At 45.7% G+C, this 20835-nt stretch overlaps 1 protein-coding gene across 4 annotated transcripts in view; it reads right to left on the reverse strand.

The window, feature by feature from the left end:
• The window catches only part of DGKI (diacylglycerol kinase iota), a 240066-nt gene that overhangs the window by 60959 nt on the left and 158272 nt on the right, over window positions 1–20835 (reverse strand). For 2 of the 4 annotated variants that reach the window (XM_038752351.1, XM_038752349.1), the window contains exons 21-22: window positions 20132–20212; window positions 11171–11271 (exon numbers count right to left, since the gene is read on the reverse strand). In XM_038752351.1, the coding sequence (XP_038608279.1) occupies window positions 11171–11271; window positions 20132–20212 (182 nt within the window). The remainder of the gene's footprint in view (window positions 1–11170; window positions 11272–20131; window positions 20213–20835) is intronic. The other 2 variants (XM_038752352.1, XM_038752350.1) reach the window with 1 other exon arrangement.

The following is a 20835-nucleotide window of genomic DNA, read 5'->3' on the forward strand; positions in this document are numbered from 1 at the left end:
CCTCTCCTGTCTGTTTCACTCTGCTGCCCGGATTATTTTGATAAAATAGCCTTTGGCACATGACTCAATGCTTCAAAAACCTTCAGTGGTTGCCCATTTTTCTCCACGTCAAGGAACAGTTTCTGACCGTCGGCTTTAAAACACTCAATCGATTCTTTTCCCCCTCCCTCTATACCCCAGTTTGCATCCTTCATTCCTTTCCAGCCTACACTGAGTTTTGGGAGTATTTTGTGGTATTTATTAAGTGCTCACTATGTGCCAGGCTTACTAAGTGCTAGGATAGATACAGCCTAATCAGGTTGGACATGGTCCATGTCCCACAAAGGGCTCACAGTCTTAATCCCCATTTTACAGATGAGGCATCTGGGGCACAGAAAAGTTAATGGACTTGCCCAAGGTCACACAGCAGAACCAGCATTAGAACCCAGGTTCTCTGACCTCTTCCTTGTTCCTTGTTCACATCTCATGCATGGCTGACCTCTTTTTTACACCCTCCCAGCCCCCTGAAACTCCTCTCCCCTTTATATCCGACAGTCCGCAGCTCTCCCTATCTCCAGTGCCCTTATGAAATCACATCCCTTCTAGCAGGCCTTCCCCAATTAGTTTCTAAATGCCCCTTATTTATATTCCTCCAACTGCTTCTTCAGCCCTTCAGGGCCACCTGAGTACTTAAGTATTCTCAAACTCTAGCACCACTTATGTACTTATCTTGGCTACCCTATTACTTAAGCCCTGATTCATGGGCATGGACTCTTCCTTCTTCCTCCTCTTCTCTAATTTATATCAGTGTCTGGGTTCCCTGGACAATGTATGCTCCTTGACTTAGTGTGTATCTACGAATTCACACAGCAGGTGCTCAATAAATACTACTGAGATATAAGCTGGTTGGAGAAACCCAGCTGAACATTAACTGACCAGAGCCCTTAGTCCCGGGTCCCTTACTGGTAAGGAGGACTCCATCAACAATGGCTAGAAGCCAAACCGAGGGTCCTGGGTGCCCACCCCATAGGGGCAATGGCCCCTATAGCTGTTTAAGTCAAGCATTCAGTCGTATTTACTGAGCACTTACTATGTGGACAGCATTGTAGTAGAGCACTTGGGAGAGTACAATGTAACAATAAACAGACACATTCCCTGCCCACGATGTCCTTACAGTCTAGAGTGAGTCCAGTTTAAGCCAGACTCCCAGACTTGCTCAACTCAGAGCTCTGACAAAAACTTAGCATTTCCAGTCAGGGGCGAAGAGGCCCAAAATGGAGGCTTTCCAAAGCCAGTGCCCTCCTGGCCTCCCTTTCCCCTGAGATCCCTGCTCCACCTTTGTCCCTGACTCGCAGTGGAAAGTTGACTCCTATGATATAGCACTCCGGGATTTATAAACACAAGATAAAAGCAGAGGCCGAAGAAGTAACAGATGGAAACCAGAAAAACAAGAAAACCAAACACGGCCCTCCGGGGAACCTCAGATATGGAGAGGAAGCCAGCCAGGGAGACTCCCATAGGTCTGCCAGAGCAGGGATGCTCCCAGCTCTGCCTGCTGTCTCTAGCTGTTTGTATTTCCCATTTTTTTCGGTCTCTCCACCTGTCTCTGTCTCTCTGGGGGCCACAAAGCAAACCCCTGCTTCTACTTGAAGATAGAGTGACCTGCCTCCTGTTCTAGGATGCAACAAGAAAATTACCAGACGCCCCATCTAAATTGCCGAGAGAGAGAGAAGACCTGTGCATTCCCCTAGGGGAGTCTCTTCTTCGGAATAACTGCAGGAGAAGGGGGCCAGGAAACTGATCACGTCAAATTCCTTCCCACCGCTCTATCCTACATCCCTGAGTAGTTACATCAACAGAGACACAGCACAGCCTAGTGAAAAGAGTATAGGCCTGGGTTCTCATCCCGATCCAGCCAATTACTTTCTGCGTGACCTTGGGCAAATCACCTCACTGCTCTATCCCTCAGTTTCCTCAACTGTAACATGGAGATTCAAAGCCTGTTCTCCCTCCTACTTAGACTGTGAGCCCCGTGTGGGACAAGGAGTCCCATTCATTCACTCATTCAATTGTATTTATTGAGCGCTTACTGTTTGCAGAGCACTGTACTAAGCGCTTGGGAAGTACAAGTTGGCAACATATAGAGACGGTCCCTACCCAACAACGGGCTCACAGTCTAGAGGGGGGAGACAGACATCAAAACAAAACATATTAACAAAATAAAATAAATAGAATAGTAAATACGTACAAGTAAAATAGAGTAATAAATCTGTACAAACATATATACAGGTGGTGTGGGGAGGGGAAGGAGGTAAGGAGGAGGGGATGGGGAGAGGGAGGAGGGGGAGAGGAAGGAGGGGGCTCAGTGTGGGAAGGCCTCCTGGAGGAGGTGAGCTCTCAGTAGGGCTTTGAAGGGAGGAAGAGAGCTAGCTTGGCGAATGTGCGGAGGAAGTCTGCGAATGTCCCAGACTAACTGATACTTACCCCAGCACTTAGAACAGTGTTTGATACATAGTAAGCATTTAAATATAATGATAATAATAACAACAATTACTCCTTCATGCTCTGAAGCCCTGAGCATCACTCGCTGTTTAAAGCCTGGAGCCCACCCTGGTAGAATCTCAATCCTTTTGGGGCAGACGCCCTGATGGTTGAATCCCCAAATGAAAGCACCTCTAGATTGTAAGCCCCTTCTAGGCAGGGAATGTGACTACCAATTCTATCATGTTCTACTCGCCCAACACTTAGTACAGTGCTCTGCACACAGTAAGCCCTCAAACACACTGACCGGCTGAATGAATGAGGAGTCCATGAGGGGTCATGGGAATGGCAAAGTCTTCATTCATTCAACCCTATGTATTGAGCACTTAATGGGTGCAGAGCATTGTACTAAGCGCTTGGGAGAGTACAACATAGCAATAATGGACACATTCCCTGCCCACAACGAGCTTACAGTCTAGAGTTTAAAATCTTCTTTGTGAGGTCTGGAGAATCGAATTCCCCCACTAGTACAGGCCTGGGTTTTGATCCCAGCTCCGCCACATGCCTGCTGTGAGACATGGGGCAAGTTACTTAACTTCTCTGGGTCTCAGTTACCTCATCTGTAAAACAAGGATTCACTGTCCATTCTCTCTCCCACTTAGACTGTGAGCCCTGTGTGGGACAGGGACTAGGTCTGACCTGATTAATATTATTAATAATAATAATTTTGGTATTTGTTAAGCACTTACTGTGTGCAAAGCACTGTTCTAAGCACTGGGGAGGATACAAGGTGATCAGGTTGTCCCATGTGGGGCTCACAATCTTAATCCCCATTTTACAGACGAGGTAATTGAGGCACGGGGCTCACAATCTTAATCTCCATTTTACAGATGACGTAACTGAGGCACGGGGCTCACAATCTTAATCCCCATTTTACAGATGAGGTAACTGAGGCACAGAGAAGTGAAGTGACTTGCCCTAAGTCACACAGCTGACAAGCATCGGCACTGGGATTTGAACCCATGACCTCTGACTCCCAAGCCCATGCTCTTTCCACTGAGCCATGCTGCTTCTCAACTTGTATCTTAACTTGTATCTAACCCACACTTGGAACAATACTTGACACAGAGTAAGAAATTAAAAATTAAATCCACCTGAAACTACCAGATTGGGAATAAAGGAAAACGTCTGCAGCCGGCTGGGCATGCCATAATGCCAGACCCCAAGGTGCTAGAACCCGGTGAATTAACACCATGGAAAGACAAAGACTTCATCATTTCCCCATTTGCGATCACTATGGGATTTGGAGAACGAAACCTAAAGACCTCCAACAAATATGCAGCCTAAGCAGGTTCAGTGCAGGCACTCAAATCTCCAGCAAAGCAAGTTTCGGTGAGATCATTTAGGAAGGTCCGAAGATTTAGAAAATCCAGACACCCGGGCTCCTCCCAACAGAGTTGGTAGAAACGGTCCCTGCCCACAACAAGCTTACAGTTTAGAGGAGGAGACAGACATTAATATAAATAATGTATAATACACACTAAATTTTTTGTGTGTGTGTGTGAGACACGCTATCTTGTGGGGTTTTTTGACTGACATTTAATAAAGAGGCTGTACTCTCCAGAGTGCTTAATACAGTGCTCTGCAAACTGTAAGCACTCCAGCGCTTAGAACAGTGCTTGGCACATAGTAAGCACTTAACGAATACCACCATCATCAATTAATATGATTGACTGAGGCATCACCTTTTGAGTAGACGTCCCAGGTGGGTCACACCCCATTGAGCGATTTCTCCCAAAACACACTAACGGCGCCCAGTGAAGCTGGACTAATCTTTGCCTAAAGCCCCTCAACAAAGACCAAACCATTTCACCTTTCTCCCTGAAATTACAAAACTTCTAGATTTATCAAAGGCTGCTGAAATCCACCCAACATTGTGCAGATACACACAAGGCCAAATTATCATTATATAAGGAGATAAAATGAAACTAAGGAGGAAGATTAACTTCTGCTTCGAAGACAAATTAGTTTGGCCTAAGCCAAAAATATAAAGGCCACACACAGAGATACCTGTCCATCATTCAAGACCATGGCCTATGGCATTCCAGCACAGCAATGGCACTTGCTGCTATAAGTGGGCTTTGAGAAGAGTATGGCCTTGTGGAAAGAGCACATGTCTGGGAGTCTAATCCCGGCTCTGCCACTTGCTGGCTATATGCCCTTGATTAAACTTCTAAGTGTTTCCACTTCCTCATCTGTAAAACAAGAATTTAACACCTGTTCTCCCTCCTGCATAGTCTGCTAGCCCTGTGTGGGACAAGAGCTGTGTCTTCCAATTTGTTATTTTGTATCTACCCCAGTGCTTAGTATCAATCAATCAATCAATCGTATTTATTGAGCACTTACTATGTGCAGAGCACTGTACTAAGAGCTTGGGAAGTACAAATTGGCAACATATAGAGACAGTCCCTACCCAACATTGGGCTCACAGTCTAAAAGGGGGAGACAATAAACAGTACAATTAGTACAATAGTACAATAATGAGTACAATAATTATTAGTACAATAATTAGTACATAATAAACACTTAACAAATACCATTATTATAAGCCAATCCTGGCTTAGGGATAGAAGCATGTCTGCCAAACCCTTGAAGGAAGGACAGAGTCAGAGGGCTGCCTGTGGGGGAAAAAAAATGCATCTGGACCGGAATTAATAAAAAGCTTCTCAACTTCTGGACACAAAAGGGATTGATTTGTATTAAAGGAAAGGCAGGGTGGGGTGCAATAGGGAAATTTTCCCTTTGTTCTTTAACATGAAGATATACCCTCTAACCCCTCCCTAAACCAAATACAGGAAATAAGCAAATAGAAGAAGAGAGAAAAAAAACAAAGAGGTAGGGACAAGTCAACAGAGCATCCTAGATAAACACTGCCAAAGGAAAATAATTAGAAGGAGAAAGAAAGAAGAGCGAGAGAGACTCATACGACAATGTCTGTGCCCTTCAGAGGACAGACTGACATTATTTAATTGCCTAGAAGGATTTCCAAATGAGATGTCTACCTCCTACAGGGCGGAGATTAATCTTCACCAGTTTCGAATGTTGAGTTGTTAGAGGGGGGGAAAAATAGATGAAGCAGTGGATAGAATCAAATCAGTATTTCAAGCAAGCAAGGAGAGCAAAATTTATTTACTCTGAGTTGGGACCATCCAGATTATTACACTTCATGTTCTAGCTCTCAAACTTCCATTATGAAGAAACGTCAGAGGGAAAAATCTTAATAGGTTCCTTTGGGCGTTCCTACAGGGATAATGAAATGGCTTGTTAGCCGGGCTTGCTTTTCACATTTTCGTTGCTCTCGTCTATATCTTTCTTTATGACTGTGTCACTAGGAAAGAGAAACAGAACTCTTTTTTCTAATCCCAGTGAACAAAGCCAAGCAGGTCTCAGAGTAAGTGGAGTGGGTACAATGCAATTCTGCTATACTGTATTCTCCCAAGTGCTTAGTACAATCAGTCATATTTCCTGAGCACTTACTGTGTGCAGAGTACTTAATACAGTACACACAGTAAACCCTCAATAAATACCATAGCTTGCAAGTTTTGCTTATCATTTGCCATTCATTAGCACATTTCACTCCTTGAGACTGTCTTCTGAATATTCTAAATATTCCCCATTACGGGATTGTAAATTTCTCCAGAGCAGAAAAGGCACGTACTTATTCTATTGTACTCTCCCCAGCAGTTAGTACAGTGCTCTGCACACATTAAGTGCTCAATAAATACATTGATGATGATGACAACATTCCAGAAAAGTAATCCACCCAATCCCTTTCAGGCCTCGAGTAACTTTTAATCTTGTCCAAACCTGATTGTCCTGCTAATCCCCCTAACAGCACAGGGTGAAAGATTGGGGCTCACAGAGGCCATTGTTCTCAACTGGCCTTTCCAGAGGAAAAAAAGGCAGAAGTTGAAAGTTGATGGGTGATTCCGAGAGAGGGAAAAAAACCTAACATGAGAATCAGGTAATGACTTATTCTAGTTGGAGAGAGAGGGGAGACCACCACTGCCCTAAACTAGATCTCAAAAGGCAGTGAGCGGAGTGGCTCTCGGGGATAAAGGTGACACAATTCTGTTGAGAGGCGTTGCATGGCATCTATGGGGTGTGTCATTTTAAAAGTCAGCGCCCGCCATGAGCCCGCTGTTGGGTAGGGACCGTCTCTACGTGTTGCCGACTTGTACTTCCCAAGTGCTTAGTACAGTGCTCTGCACACAGTAAGCGCTCAATAAATATGATCGAATGAATCTCGAAGATGGAACTGCAGAGTAAGTTGCTAATGACATGGCCACCGGCTAACACCTCCCCCGGACCCCAAAGTATCCACCCCCACTTCCCAAAACAGTCACTCTTTAGGTTACAGCTCTGTCTCTTCAGACATCCTGCTGCAGTGAGGCTGGCCAGATTTCAGCCCTCCTGAGTGAGGCGACCCCTCCATCCTTACCTAGGATGCACTGCTGTGGCTCTCACCGCTTCGCCCGCCTCGCCCCCGTCTGAAATGTGTCACCCAGTCAACTACTTGTTGTTGAAAGTCACAGTCCTTGTCTTCCTTTCCACCCTGATGGAAAATCTCTATTTGATAACCCAATGAAACAGTTCTTTATAATAAAGACCACTCTCCAAACGTACTCCCCAGCACATAATTGCATCAATCCCTTCTCTGTGTGTCAGCATCACAGGAGGCCTGGAAGGAGGTTAGGATGCAGGGGGCTATAACTTGGATGCCCCTGAGGGAGGCACCTGAGACAGGTAATGTCTGGGATCCACAAGACTAGGAGCCCTTTGTGGGACAGGGACTGTGTCCAACCTCATTATCTTGTATCTACTCCAGTGCTTAGTACAATGTTTGGCACTTAGTAAGCACTTAACAAATGCCACAATTATTAGTGGTGTCTGTCCCCCTGGCTCAAACTGGCTTCTAATCCCAGCTGTGCCACTTATCTGCTGTGTGACCTTGGACAAGTTACTTAACTTCTCTGTGTCAGTTATCTCATCTGTAAAATAGAGATTAAGACTATGAGCCCTATATGGACAGAGTCTGTATTCAACCCAGTTATCTTGTACCTACCTGTAAGCTCACTGTGAGCAGGCAACATGTCTACCAATTTGTTTATATTGTACTCACCCAAATGCTTAGTACAGTGCCCTGCGCACAGTAAACATTCAATAATATGATTGATGCATTAGTTGGCATATAGTAAGTACTTAAATACCATTTAAAAAATTATAAACACAACTGGTAGATTCATTTAATAATAATGATAGTATTTGTTAAGCACTTACTATGTGCTAAGCACTGTTTTAAACACTAGAGTAGATACAAGGTAATCAGGTTGTCCCATGTGGGGCTCACAGTCTTAATCCCCGTTTTACAGATGAGGTAACTGAGGCACAGAGAAGTTAAGTGGCATGCCCAAAGTCACACAGCTGATAAGTGGATGAGCCAGGATTAGAACCCATGACCTCTGAGCCCCAAACCTGTGCTCTTTCCACAAAGCCATGCTGCACCCCATGACTGAATCTATGGCACTACCAAGTAGCAATGCTCCTCTGATCCAGCCTGGATCCAAGTGTGCTTCTGTCTTGCAGGATGATATATTGTGGTATTTATTATTGTCTTTATTTAATGCTTGCTGCATGTCAGAGACAAGATAATCAGGTGAGCCATTCCCAGGCAGATACAGCCATCACTACACTAGGGAGAGCAACTAGTGGGCTGGGACTAGTCCCTAGCTGGGGGATTCATTCATTCAATAGTGTTTATTGAGCTCTTACTGTGTGCTGAGCACTGTACTAAGTGCTTGGAAAGTACAATTTGGCAACAAATAGAGACAATCCCTTTCCCCTCCTCAGGGATGGAGGGAGTTCTGGGTGGTCCTCCGTGGCTTCTGAACTCACTAGCCTAGTGGAAAAAGTGTGTGGAAGTCAAAGGATGAGGATTCTAATCCTGGCTCTGCCACATGACTGCTGTGTGACCTTGGACAACTCACTTCACTTCTTTGTGCTGCAGTTACTTCATCTGCAAAATGGGGATTAAGAATGTGAGCCCCATATGATACAGCAACTGTGTCCGGCCTGGTTCCCTTGTATCTACCCCAGGGCTTAGAACAGTGCTTGGCACATAGTAAAAGTATCACAATCGCCAATATTATTGTTTTTCTAGAGGGTGTGTGTTGGGGGGTGACCTGGCTTGGGAGAGAACTCTCCCACACTCTTTTGAAAATGTCGCCAAGCACTAACTCAAATGGCTGGGGATGTCTTAGCCTTCTGGAACCAGTTGGAATATGCCCCAAGCCCTTGGAGCTCAGGGGTGCCTACCAGGGGCTACTTCTGGCCTGGAGAGCCCCAGGACTTTAAGCAGATGGGATCCATGCTGCTTTCTACAAAAATAGGGGCCATGCAGCTCCCCTCAAAGATGACAGCCTCGTGGCTCCCCACTAAGAAGGGAAGACACAGCCCTCCTCAAAGATAGTGTGGTTTATGATCGGTTATCTATGATCCATTAGCAGGGCATAAATTGGCAACTGAGATCTGAGAAGGCTGAGGAGCTTGGGCGAGTGAGGTCAAGAGCCGGGCACTGAATTTACCAGGTTTCCCATGGGACTCAGCAAATCCGGGATCAGAAATATGTGCTTTTGCCAAGGGAAAAAAAAGACTTTTCGCAAAGGTAAAGATAAAACAGATTTACCAAGAGTCTGATTGCCCTCTTTCCTAGAAAATACGATTCTTAGCTGGGAGAGCAGAGACCTGCTGAGAGGCATCATTCAGTCCAAAGGACTGATTTGCGATTTGCAACCATTATCACTGGAGTGGTATATCTTGGTTTTGCTTCCCCCCAACCCCTTCTTAAAACTGGTCCCGTCTTTGTGGTTCACTAAGTGCTCAGTTTAAATTTAATAGCTAATTCCCTTCTGCAATTCACCATCATTGTCTTGCAACCAATCCCATCAGCCCAGGGATGAAGAAGATTGCTTTAATTATGGCAGAAATTTACCAACAGGAGCCGGTGACGGTGTCCAGCCTTCTCAGTTCTGCCATTTTGAAGGGACTGATAATGACAGAGGTGTGAAAGGAAGGAGGATGAGGTGGGGAGACAGAGAGCAGAGACACATCTCCCTGTCTTCCTCTTTCTCTCTCTCTTCTCTCCCTGCCTCCTTCCCTCTCCTCTTCTCCTTCCCTCCTCCTGTCTTCTCTCCTCCTTTCCCTCCTTCCCTCTCCTTCGCTCTCCCTCTCCTCCCTTCCCCTTTCCTCTCTCTCTCCCTTCCTCCCTCCTTTCCTCTCCTCTTCTCCCTCCCTCCTCCCATCTTCTCTCCTCCTTTCCCTCCTTCCCTCTCCTTCGCTCTCCCTCTCCTCCCTACCCCTTTCCTCTCTCTCTCTCCTCCTTCCCCCTTTCCTCTCTCTCTCCCTTCCTCCCTCCTTCTCACCTCCCCTCTCCTTCTCCCTCCCCCTTCCCCGTCCCTCCCTTTCTTCCTTCCTCCCTTCCTCTCTCCCTCCCTCCTTCTCCCCCCATTTCTTCCTCTCTCCCTTCCTCCCTCAATCCCTCTTTCTCCCCTTGTCTCTCTCCCTCCAGCAAAATAAGCAAAGCAATGTAAAGTACCACCATACTCTAATTACCAGTGAAATCTGTATTAGGAAAAAAGCAGCAGTTTTGTTACGCAACAAACATCCATGTTTGTAATTTAATATGAATAATGATTCAGACTCAGGAACAAGACTATTAAACTGTTATCGCAAACAGCCATGTCTTGCATTGATTAATGACCCTGACCGTCATCAAGGAACAGGATTTATTTTTAATCATGTAAAACCAGGACTGCGATTGCCTGCTATACTTGCACCTCAAATGTGACAGCTTAAATCCCAGCTAGAGGAAAGCTAACTTGGCCCACAATCCCCTGCTTCACCTCACCTTCCGCAGAAGGGTAAGTTTCCCCTTCTTTTCTCCCCATGAGGTCCTGTCAGATTCTCTCGGGTTTTTTGTTTCGTTTCGTTTTTTCAAATATGTTATTTGTTAAGTGCTTACAATGTGTCAGGCATTGGACTAAGTGCTGGGGACATAGTCCCTGTCCCAAATGGGGCTCACAGTCTTATTCCCCATTTTGCAGATGAGGTAACTGATGCACAGAGAAATTAAGTGACTTTCCCAAGATGACAGAGCCGACAGCTGGCAGAGCCACGATTAGGACCCAGGTCCTTCTGACTCCCAATCCCTGCCCCACATGGGAGCGCAATAGGAGGGAGTAGGATTGAATCCCCATTTTACAGATGAGGAAACCAAGGCCCAGAGAAGTAAAGTGACTTGCCCAAGGTCACACAGCAGACAAGAGGCAGAGCCGGGCTGAGAATCCAGATCCTCTGATTCCCAGACCTGGGCTTTTTCTAGTAGAATCACTTTGCTACTCTCACATGCTGCATGTGTTCTAGTCTCCGCCGTTTTAGTGTTTTCATCATTTCACTACTTATACGCTCGACTCCTTGAGGGTCAGGGACCGTCCCACCCTTATGCTCCCTCCAACCCAGCGCTTAGTCGAGCGCTCTGCCCTCAGTAAGTGCTTATTAAATGCTCTTGCCACCACCCATCCCTTCACCCCTCAACCCTCCAGGAGGGACCAGAGGCCTCGGGGCAGCTGGCAGAGCCAAGCGCTCGACTTACAAGCTTCCCGGAGCTTCTCCTTGTCGTAGTGCAGTCCCTCGTAGTCCTGTAAACTAATCCTGTTCACGCGGATCCGCAGGCGGTCTGGGATGGACTGGGGGCTGCAAAACAAGGAAGGGAAGACCCGTCCTTCAGCGGTACCCTCGGGGTCGGGCCTAGGGACCAACCGTCACCGCACGTCTTCCACCCTGGTGGGAAGAGACGTCCGCAGGTCACCTGGCCTGAGCTGGAGTGTTTGGTTTTAGACTGTGAGCCCACTGTTGGGTAGGGACTGTCTCTATATGTTGCCAACTTGTACTTCCCAAGCACTTAGTACAGTGCTCTGCACACAGTAAGCGCTCAATAAATACGATTGATGATGATGATGGTTGAGAAACGGCGTGGCCTAGTGGATAGAGCATGGGCCTGGGTTCAGAATCACCTGGGTTCTACTCCCAGCTCTGCCTCTTGTCTGCTGTGTGACCTTGTGCAAGTCACTTTGCTTCTCTGGGCCTCAGCTTCCTAATCTGTAAAATGGGGATTGAGACTGGGAGCCCTGTGTGGGACAGAGACTGTGCCCAAACCTATTATCTTGTATCTACTCCAGCGCTTAGTAATAATAATAATAATGGCATTTATTAAGTGCTTACTATGTGCAAAGCACTGTTCTAAGCGCTGGAGAGGTTACAAGGTGATCAAGATGTCCCACGGGGGGCTCACAATCTTAATCCACATTTTACAGATGAGGTAACTGAGGCACAGAGAAGTTAAGTGACTTGCCTGAAGTCACACAGCTGACAATTGGCAGAGCTGGGATTTGAACCCATGATCTCTGACTCCAAAGCCTGTGCTCATTCCACTGAGCCACTCTGCTTCTCCAGTACAGTGCCTGGCACATTCATTCATTCATTCATTCAATCATATTTATTGAGCGCTTACTGTGTGCAGAGCACTGTACTAAGTGCTTGGGAAGTACAAGTTGGCAACATAAGCGCATAGTAAGTGCTTAGCAAATGCCACATTATTCTTATTACTGTTTGAGAAATTTCTATTGGATCTCCCTTCAGTTGTCAGGAGAGATCAAATGCAAGGAGGGAGGGAGGGAGGGGACCCACCTCCTTTTATTTTTCTAATAATAATTATGGTACATCCAGAGCACATACTCTTGTGTCAAACTCCATGACTCCCAGGCTCCGGATCTTTCCAGTAGACTACACTGCTTTCCTTGCTGATAGCCAACCTACTAGCAAGAGGCCCCCACTGCCCACAGAGAAAGTTCCTTACCAGAGTGAGGCAAAGATGTAAGAGCATAGACAAGGACGACTCTACTGCTATGAGTCTCCATGGAAACCGGGTTGGGAATCAACGGGGATCAATCGATCCGTCAATCGTACTTATTGAGTGCTTACTATATGCAAGGCATTGTACTAAGCGCTTGAGAGAGCCCAATATAACAGAGTTGGTGGACATTCTCTGCCCACAATGAGCGTACAGTATAGAGCAGGAAAACAGACATCAATATAAATAATTTACAGATATATACATAAGTGCTGTGGGGCCGAGGGTGGGGTGAATACAGGGTACAGATCTAGGTGCATAGGCGATGTACAGATTTACTATTCTATTTTATTTTGTTAATATGTTTTGTTTTGTCGTATGTCTCCCCCTTCTAGACTGTGAGCCCGTTGTTGGGTAGGGACCGTCTCTATATGTTGCCAACTTGTACTTCCCAAGCGCTTAGTATAGTGCTCTGTACACAGTAAGTGCTCAATAAATACGATTGATTGAATGAATGAATGAATGAGAGTGGATCGGGGAAAAGAGGGTCTCAGTGGGGGAAGGCTTCTTGGAAGAGATGTAACCTTAATAATGCTTTGAAGGTGGGGAGAGTGGTGGTCTGGTGTAGATGGATGGGGAAGGAGTTTCAGGACAGAGGGAGGACGTGGGAAAGGGGTCGGTGGCAAGGAGAAAGGGTAAAGCTGGTAGGACACTTTTCTGCTTTGCTCACACCCCATTTGGTCCACTCCCCACCTGATAGATCCCCATGTAATGAGGGGATCAGAAGTGAGACATCCAGTGCTTCAACAATGGATCTATCAGCTGCCGACAGGGAAGATGGATGAGAGGGACAGGAAGGAGGACCATGTGTGTCACGGCTTCCGGAGGGGTTGGGAGGTGCCCCATTTTAGGAGCTCTAGTCAGGGTAACCCAGATCTGGACAGAAGATATCTTTGCGGGTCTCGGCTGAAATACTGAGGTGAAGGAAAGGCTGAGGAGAAAAAGAGTTGTGTAGGGAGGAAGATCGTCCAATGCTGAGCTCCAAAAGGGGGCAGAGACAGAGGACCAATCACTTGGTGGCATTGATTGAGTGCTTACTGTGTGCAGAACACCATTCAACTTGTACTTCCCAAGTGCTTAGTACAGTGCTCTGCACACAGTAAGCACTCAATAAACACGATTGAATGAATGAATGAATACTAAGCCTTTGGGAGACTACAATACCACAGAGTTGGCTAAAACAATTCCTGCCCTCAAGAAGCTGACAGTCCTAGTGGAATAGAAACAGAGAATCAGTGTGGTCTCATAGATAGAGTATTGGCCTGAGAGTCAGAAGGACATAATAATAATAATAATAATAATGGCATTTATTAAGCGCTTACTATGTGCAAAGCACTGTTCTAAGCACTGGGGAGGTTACAAGATGATCAGATTGTCCCACGGGGGCTCACAGTCTTCATCCCCATTTTACAGATGAGGGAGCTGAGGCACAGGGAAGTTAAGTGACTTGCCCAAAGTCACCCAGCTGACAAATGGCGGAGCTGGGATTTGAACTCCAAAGCTCGTGCTCTTTCCACTGAGCCATGCTGCTTCTCTTCTCTAGACTTGGGTTCTAATTCTGTCTGTGCCACTTGTCAGCTGTGTGATCTTGGGCAAGTCACTTCACTTCTCTGACCCTCAGTTACCCCATCAGTAAAAGGGGGATTAAGACGGTGAGCCCTATGTGGGACAGGGGCTGTGTCCAACCTGATTAACTTGTACCTACCCCAGTGCTTAGCACAGTGCCTAGCACATCGTGAGGACTTAAATACCATAAAGAAGTGACTATGGTCTCTTCCACTTGTTGTATTCCTTCCATTCTGTTAAAACATCCGACATCAGGAAGCTCACCCAGATCTTGGCTTCTAAGGAGGAAGGTTACAGGTTGAGAGTGAAGAACAGGGAAAGAACAGTCAGAGAGGCTGGGGACTTTCATTCATTCATTCATTCAATCGTATTTATTGAGCGCTTACTGTGCGCAGAGCACTGTACTAAGCGCTTGGGAAGTACAAGCTGGCAACATATAGAGACGGTCCCTACCCAACAACAGGTGCACTTTGGGTCCTTTAGTTCCTACCCACAGTGCTTGAATACTTTTCACCCACTGCTCTAAAGGCCCCTGGTAAATCAGACTCGTGGTCCAGCCTATCGGAACTGCTGCATCGTGCAAAGGAAAGGAAGTTTATTCAAGGTGACCCACATCAGAGAACTCTGATTTCTATCTGACTCCTCTGATTTCCTAATCTCTTGAGAACATGGTCACGCTTTCCTAAAATTACAAACAAAATTACTGATAGTAGAGGAGTAGGGCAGAGAGGAACATTTTTTTTTTTTTACAAGTATGATACCACCGTCACCTTAGGAGCAGCCATTTCCAAGCTATCAAGGGATTCTAGTCCTCTCCAAATGACCCTTCAGAGACAGCAATTGGCCAGTGTTTCATCCTGAGCTTACTCAGTACCTACCATCATTAGCACTGTACTAAGAGCTTGGAAGAGGACAATACAATAAAGTTAGTCGACAAGAAGCTCACAGTCTAGAGAAAACTCTCCAAGGAGTGCTTTATGACAGAAACCCCGGACCCTAGCAAGTCCGCAAATGAAAATTAGATTCCCGAGGCCAAAATGAAGGTGGAGGGTTGACATGCAGCATGAAAACTGCCAGTAATGCTGATAGACAGAGCCTAGGAGATTCTGGACTGGAGGAAAATGGTTGGTGAATGAGAAGAGCTGTAAAAGGTGTTGTGTGTGCCAGACAGCTGGGCCACGAAATTCTAGCAGATCTGCTGGGGGACGGTTTATTAGTTTACCCAGTTTTGACATCACCTATAACTAGCTCCTCTATACCTGCTGTTTAGCCATCAGAATGGCCGACTGAAAAAATAGAAAAAAAGCCGGGGAAGGGAGAGTATGGAAGGGGGAAGGAAGGGCACATGGATGAAGTGAGACACGTGTAATTGGATTTTGTTCCTTTCTGACTAAGAACATTAGCCTCAGGTAAAATACAGCCTAGCTGCTTGAAGGCTGAGGAGCACAAAACTTTCTTAGAGGTGGAGGAATAGAATAACAATAGAGAATACCTGGGTTCTAATTCTGGCTCTGCCATTGGCCTGCTGTTTGACTTTGGACAAGTCACTTAACCTCTCCGGGCCTCAGTTTCTTCATCTGTAAAATGGGGATCAAATACCTGGTCTCCCTCCCCATTAGACTGGGAGCCCTATGTGGGGCCGAGACTATGTCTAATCTACCCCAGGGCTAAGCACTTAATAAATGCCACAATCATTATTGTCATTGTTATCATGATTGTCATTTTCATCACCGTTATTAGACTGTAGACTAACAGTTACAAACTGACTCTAGGCTCTAATCTTGTTGTGGACAGGGAACGTGTCTACCAACTCCTTTATACTATGTACTATATACTTTATACTATATACTATATGAGAAGCAGCGTGGCTCAGTGGAAAGAGCACGGGCTTGGGAGTCAGAGGTCATGGGTTCAAATCCCGGCTCCACCAATTGTCAGCTGTGTGACCTTGGGCAAGTCACTTAACTTCTCTGTGCCTTAGTTACCTCATCTGTAAAATGGGGATTAAGACTGTGAGCCCCCATGGGACAACCAGATCACCTTGTAACCTCCCCAGCACTTAGAACAGTGTTTTGCACATAGTAAACGCTTAATAAATGTCATTATTCCTACTGAGAGCTCATCTCCTCCAGGAGGCCTTCCTAGACTGAGCCCCCTCCTTCCTTTCCCCCTCCCATCCCCCCAGCCCTACCTCCTTCCCCTCCCCACAGCACCTGCATATATGTTTGCACAGATTTATTACTCTATTTTACTTGTACATATTTACTATTCTATTTATTTTATTTTGTTAATATGTTTTGTTTTGTTAGTCTGTCTCCCCTTTCTAGACTGTGAGCCCATTGTTGGGTAGGGACCATCTCTATATGTTGCCAACTTGTACTTCCCAAGTGGTTGGTCCAGTTCTCTGCACACAGTAAGCGCTCAATAAATGTGATTGAATGAATGAATATGCTCCCAAGCACTTAGTACAGAGCTATGCACAGAGTAAGCACTCAATAACCGCAACTGATTGATTGATCCTTGTTTGGGTGATCTTGGGCAAGTTATTTAGCTTAGCAGAGCCTCAACTTCCTCGTCATAAAATGGGGATTAAATAAATTTCTCCCTTTCTTCTAGACAGTGAGCTCCCCCTAGATTAAGCTCATTGTGGGAAGGGAAAGTGTCTACTTATTGTGATGTATTGTTCTCTCCCAAGCACTTAGTATAGTGCTCTGCACTAAATAAGCACTCAATAAATAGAATTGACTGGTTGATTTGGTTGTATAGTATGGCTTAATGTTTGGCACATAGTAGTCACTTTACCAATACCAGAATGACTTTTATTAGGGGATGAGATTGCTGGTTCTGGTACAAACCACTTGGGAGCAGTCGGAAACTGTGGTGGGACCTGCTGCTTTGATGGATTTCACGGAGAATGGTGATTCATGATTCAATTTTATTAAGCCCAAGGATCCTGGAGATAGTCTGAGCACCTCAAAGACAGACACTAAGGAATGACCACTTTTACTCATTTGGCTTCATAGCCAAACGTTCCTCGAGCTAGGGTTGCCAAGGCCTTCAGAATTCAATAGACCAGTCAGGAAAAAAAAAACCATTTAGCCCTGCCGGTTAATTACATGGCCTAGTGGATAGAGCTTGGGCCTGCAAGTCAGAAGGATCTGGGTTCTAATACCGGCTCCATCGCTTGTCTGCTGTGTGACCTTGGGCAAGTCACTTCACTTCTCTGGGCCTCATTGACCTCATATGTAAAATGGGGATTAAGATAGTGAGCCCCATGTGGGATAGGGACTTTGTCCAACCTGACTATCTTGTACCTACTCCAGAGCTTAGAACAGTGCCTGACATACAATAAGTGTTTAACAAATATCATCATTCCCTTCCTTCCATCATGCCCCTTCCTTCCTCTCCCCCTCATCCCCCTCTCCATCCCCCCCATCTTACCTCCTTCCCTTCCCCACAGCACCTGTATATATGTATACATGTTTGTACATATTTATTACTCTATTTATTTATTTATTTATTTTACTTGTACATAGCTATTCTATTTATTTTATTTTGTTAGTATGTTTGGTTTTGTTCTCTGTCTCCCCCTTTTAGACTGTGAGCCCACTGTTGGGTAGGGACTGTCTCTATATGTTGCCAATTTGTACTTCCCAAGCGCTTAGTACAGTGCTCTGCACATAGTAAGCGCTCAATAAATACGATTGATGATCATCATCATCATCATTATTATTACTACCATTAGAGGTACCTGGACATCAACTCAGACCACAGCGGGGTCCCTCTTCCCATCCACCACCACACTATCTCTCAATCTGGGGGCCCAGGCATTCCAGAGACCCTCCTCAACCTCGCCGTCCCCCTGGATCAGCCATAAGCATTTCAGCCAAAACACCTAGCTGAAACTGCTAGAGGAAACCTCTCAACAATCTACACCTCAGACCCCATTCCCATTATTGAGCAATTCCCAGCACCAGGAGAAATTCCTTTGACTGATCCTTTAACTCCAACCTAAAAATCACAACACAGCAGTGAATAATGCCGTTAAATGATCTAGCTGAAGAAAAATCACAATAAACTTTAGAGAACCCAAAATACACTCGGCAGGGCCTGGCTCACGAGGGCAGGTTCATGAAGCACCTGACTCCTGAAAAAGAAATAAACCCACAAGACGAATGAAATGATCCCAGCTTGGTACCACAGAGGAAAGTAAATGGCTTGGTAGAGGAAGAAAAGAATCATCCCCGATATTAAAACCAGGGTGGAAGGGCTCAGAATTGAGGCATTAAAAAGCTGCTGGGGTTTAGGGACATGGTTCTCATTCATTTACGACGTGAGAATCGCCACACAAAGTAACGAGCGTCTCTCCAATCCGGTTTCCCCATCTCCACCAGTCGTCAAGAGCCGATGCTTCGGAGGAAAGCATCTCTAGTGCTCTCTGGACAAGCTGGGAACCCTCTCTTCACCCTAGCTGCGGTCAGCGGTGCCTGGGAACGCAAATATTAAAAGCTCTGATCACGGCTGGCCCTGGCTGTTGGATGGGGGAGAAAGTGGGAGGGTCTCCGACGTGACTCCTGTTTCTGCAAACTGTTTACGATGGGTTTTGCTTCTGAAGTTCCAGTTCTGAGATCTACTGTCTGACAGCCAGTTCTGTGGCTTAATTGTACCTTTCTCCCCAAAATCTTCTCTTTCACACCCTTGAAAGCACACTCTCTTGTCTGTCGGCCTGAGTGTTACACAGTGTTATGACAGGCCCGATTGTATCTGTATAATTAAATTGAGACACCGCTCCAACTAAAGGACTTGGGCAGGCCGCCCTCCTGACAAAGAACCCATAACCCGCTGCTCGTGATCAAACACGCTCAAATCAGACACACATTTAGCTAGTGCCTTGATTCTTTTATGTGCTTTTTCCCTTACAGAACGGCTCTTGTCTCCCAGTCCAGCAAACAGTTCCAGCAACCTCTCTCAAAGTGGCACTAATTTCCCCATGATCTCTTCCTTTCTCCAGCCCTCCGACCCCTCCCTTTTTGCTCTGGGGGCCGGGAGAAGTCACTGTTTTTTTCAGGAACCCAATACTGCCTGTATATGGAGAAGGGGCAAAGCTGGGGGCAAAGAGATCCAGGGCTCTCTTACCTCCTTCCTTCCTCAAACTGAACCTCCAAGTACAGTGCTCTGCCCATAGTAAGCACGCAATAAATAAATGCGATTTATTGATCGATCAATTAAATCTCCTCCTGGCAGACACCGGCATTTCATTCATTCATTCAATCGTATTTACTGAGCGCTTACTGTGTGCAGAGCACTGTGCTAAGCGCTTGGGAAGTACAAGTCGGCAACATGTAGAGACGGTCCCTACCCAACAACGGGCTTACAGTCTTGAAGGGGGAGAAATTCCTACCTTCAAGAAAAAAACTGGAGAGGGTAAATTAAGGAAGGAAAAATAGGAATTTGATGTGTTCTTAATGATGGTTTACTCCTAGAAAAACAAATCTTCAGGTGGTTTTCTGGGAAAGCAGATTAAACTTTCTACCCGAGCCTTCACTTTGCTTCTCTGTGCCTCAGTTACCTCAACTGTAACATGGGGATTGAGACTGTAAGCTCCACATGGGTCAGGGACTGTGTCCACCCCATTTCCTTGTAGCCACCCCAGCATTTAGTACAGTGCTTGGCACATAGTAAGCACTTAACAAATACCATTATTATTATTATATAAGGTACTTGAACTTGTACCAAATACATCAATCATTTAAGAATAACTGTAAAGTGTTTCAGATCTTGAATTCTCTTCAAATCAGGCACTTTAAAACAGTTTTTAAATTTTGAAAATTATGCAATAAGCCTCATACATTTGTAAAACAGTTCGAAGCAGCAATGTTGGCAAAAAAAAAAAGGATTTTTTAAGGTCAGTGAAAGCCTGCTGCATAAAGAAACATCAGTTTTACTGTCAGTATTGTTCATGTGCTAGTGGAAGAGAATATGGTTCCCCTGGCTGGCTTTCTACAATTCACCTTTACTCTAATGACCTGCCCGGAAAAGGCACATTGGTAAAAGGCAGTACGTTCGCCATCGTCTTACCATTCGGTCGGCGAAGACCAGACGGTAGAGGAAAAGGAGCGTGGCTTCGTAGAGCAAGTATGGGCCTGGGAATCAGGAGACCTGATAACAATAATCATAATAATAATAGTAATTGTGGTATTTGTTGAGCAATTACTGTATGCCAAGCGCTGGGTAGATAGGATACGATCGGGTCGGACACAGTCCCTGTCCCACAGGGCTCACCGCCTAAAGGGGAGGGGAACGGATATTTAAATCCCCATTTTAGAGGTGAGGAAACTAGAGTATGGAGAAGTCAAGTGACTTGTCCAAGGTCTCACGAGGGGTGGAACTGTTTCAGACTCCCAGTCCTGCACTCTTTCCACTAGTCCCCGCTGCTTCTCTGAGTTCTGAGACCTGGGCTCTAACTCAGATCCTTCATCTGCAAAATGGGGATTCAATACCAGTTCCCCTCGTGGGACCTAATTATCTTGTCTAATAATAATAAATATGGTGGCTTTAATGGGCTTACTATGTACCAGGCACTGTACTAAGCGCTGGAGTGTGCACAGGCAAATTGGGTTGGACACAGTCCCTGCCCTACATGGGTCTCACAATCTCAATCCCCATTTTGAAGATGAGGTAACTGAGGCACAGAGAAGGGAAGTGACTTGCCCAAAATCACACAGCAGACAAGTGGCAGGGCCAGGCATTTAGTACAGTGCTTGGCATAAAGTAAGCATTTA

This window comes from Tachyglossus aculeatus, chromosome 10, assembly GCF_015852505.1.
Source record: "Tachyglossus aculeatus isolate mTacAcu1 chromosome 10, mTacAcu1.pri, whole genome shotgun sequence".
In the NCBI taxonomy this organism is placed as follows: domain Eukaryota; kingdom Metazoa; phylum Chordata; class Mammalia; order Monotremata; family Tachyglossidae; genus Tachyglossus; species Tachyglossus aculeatus.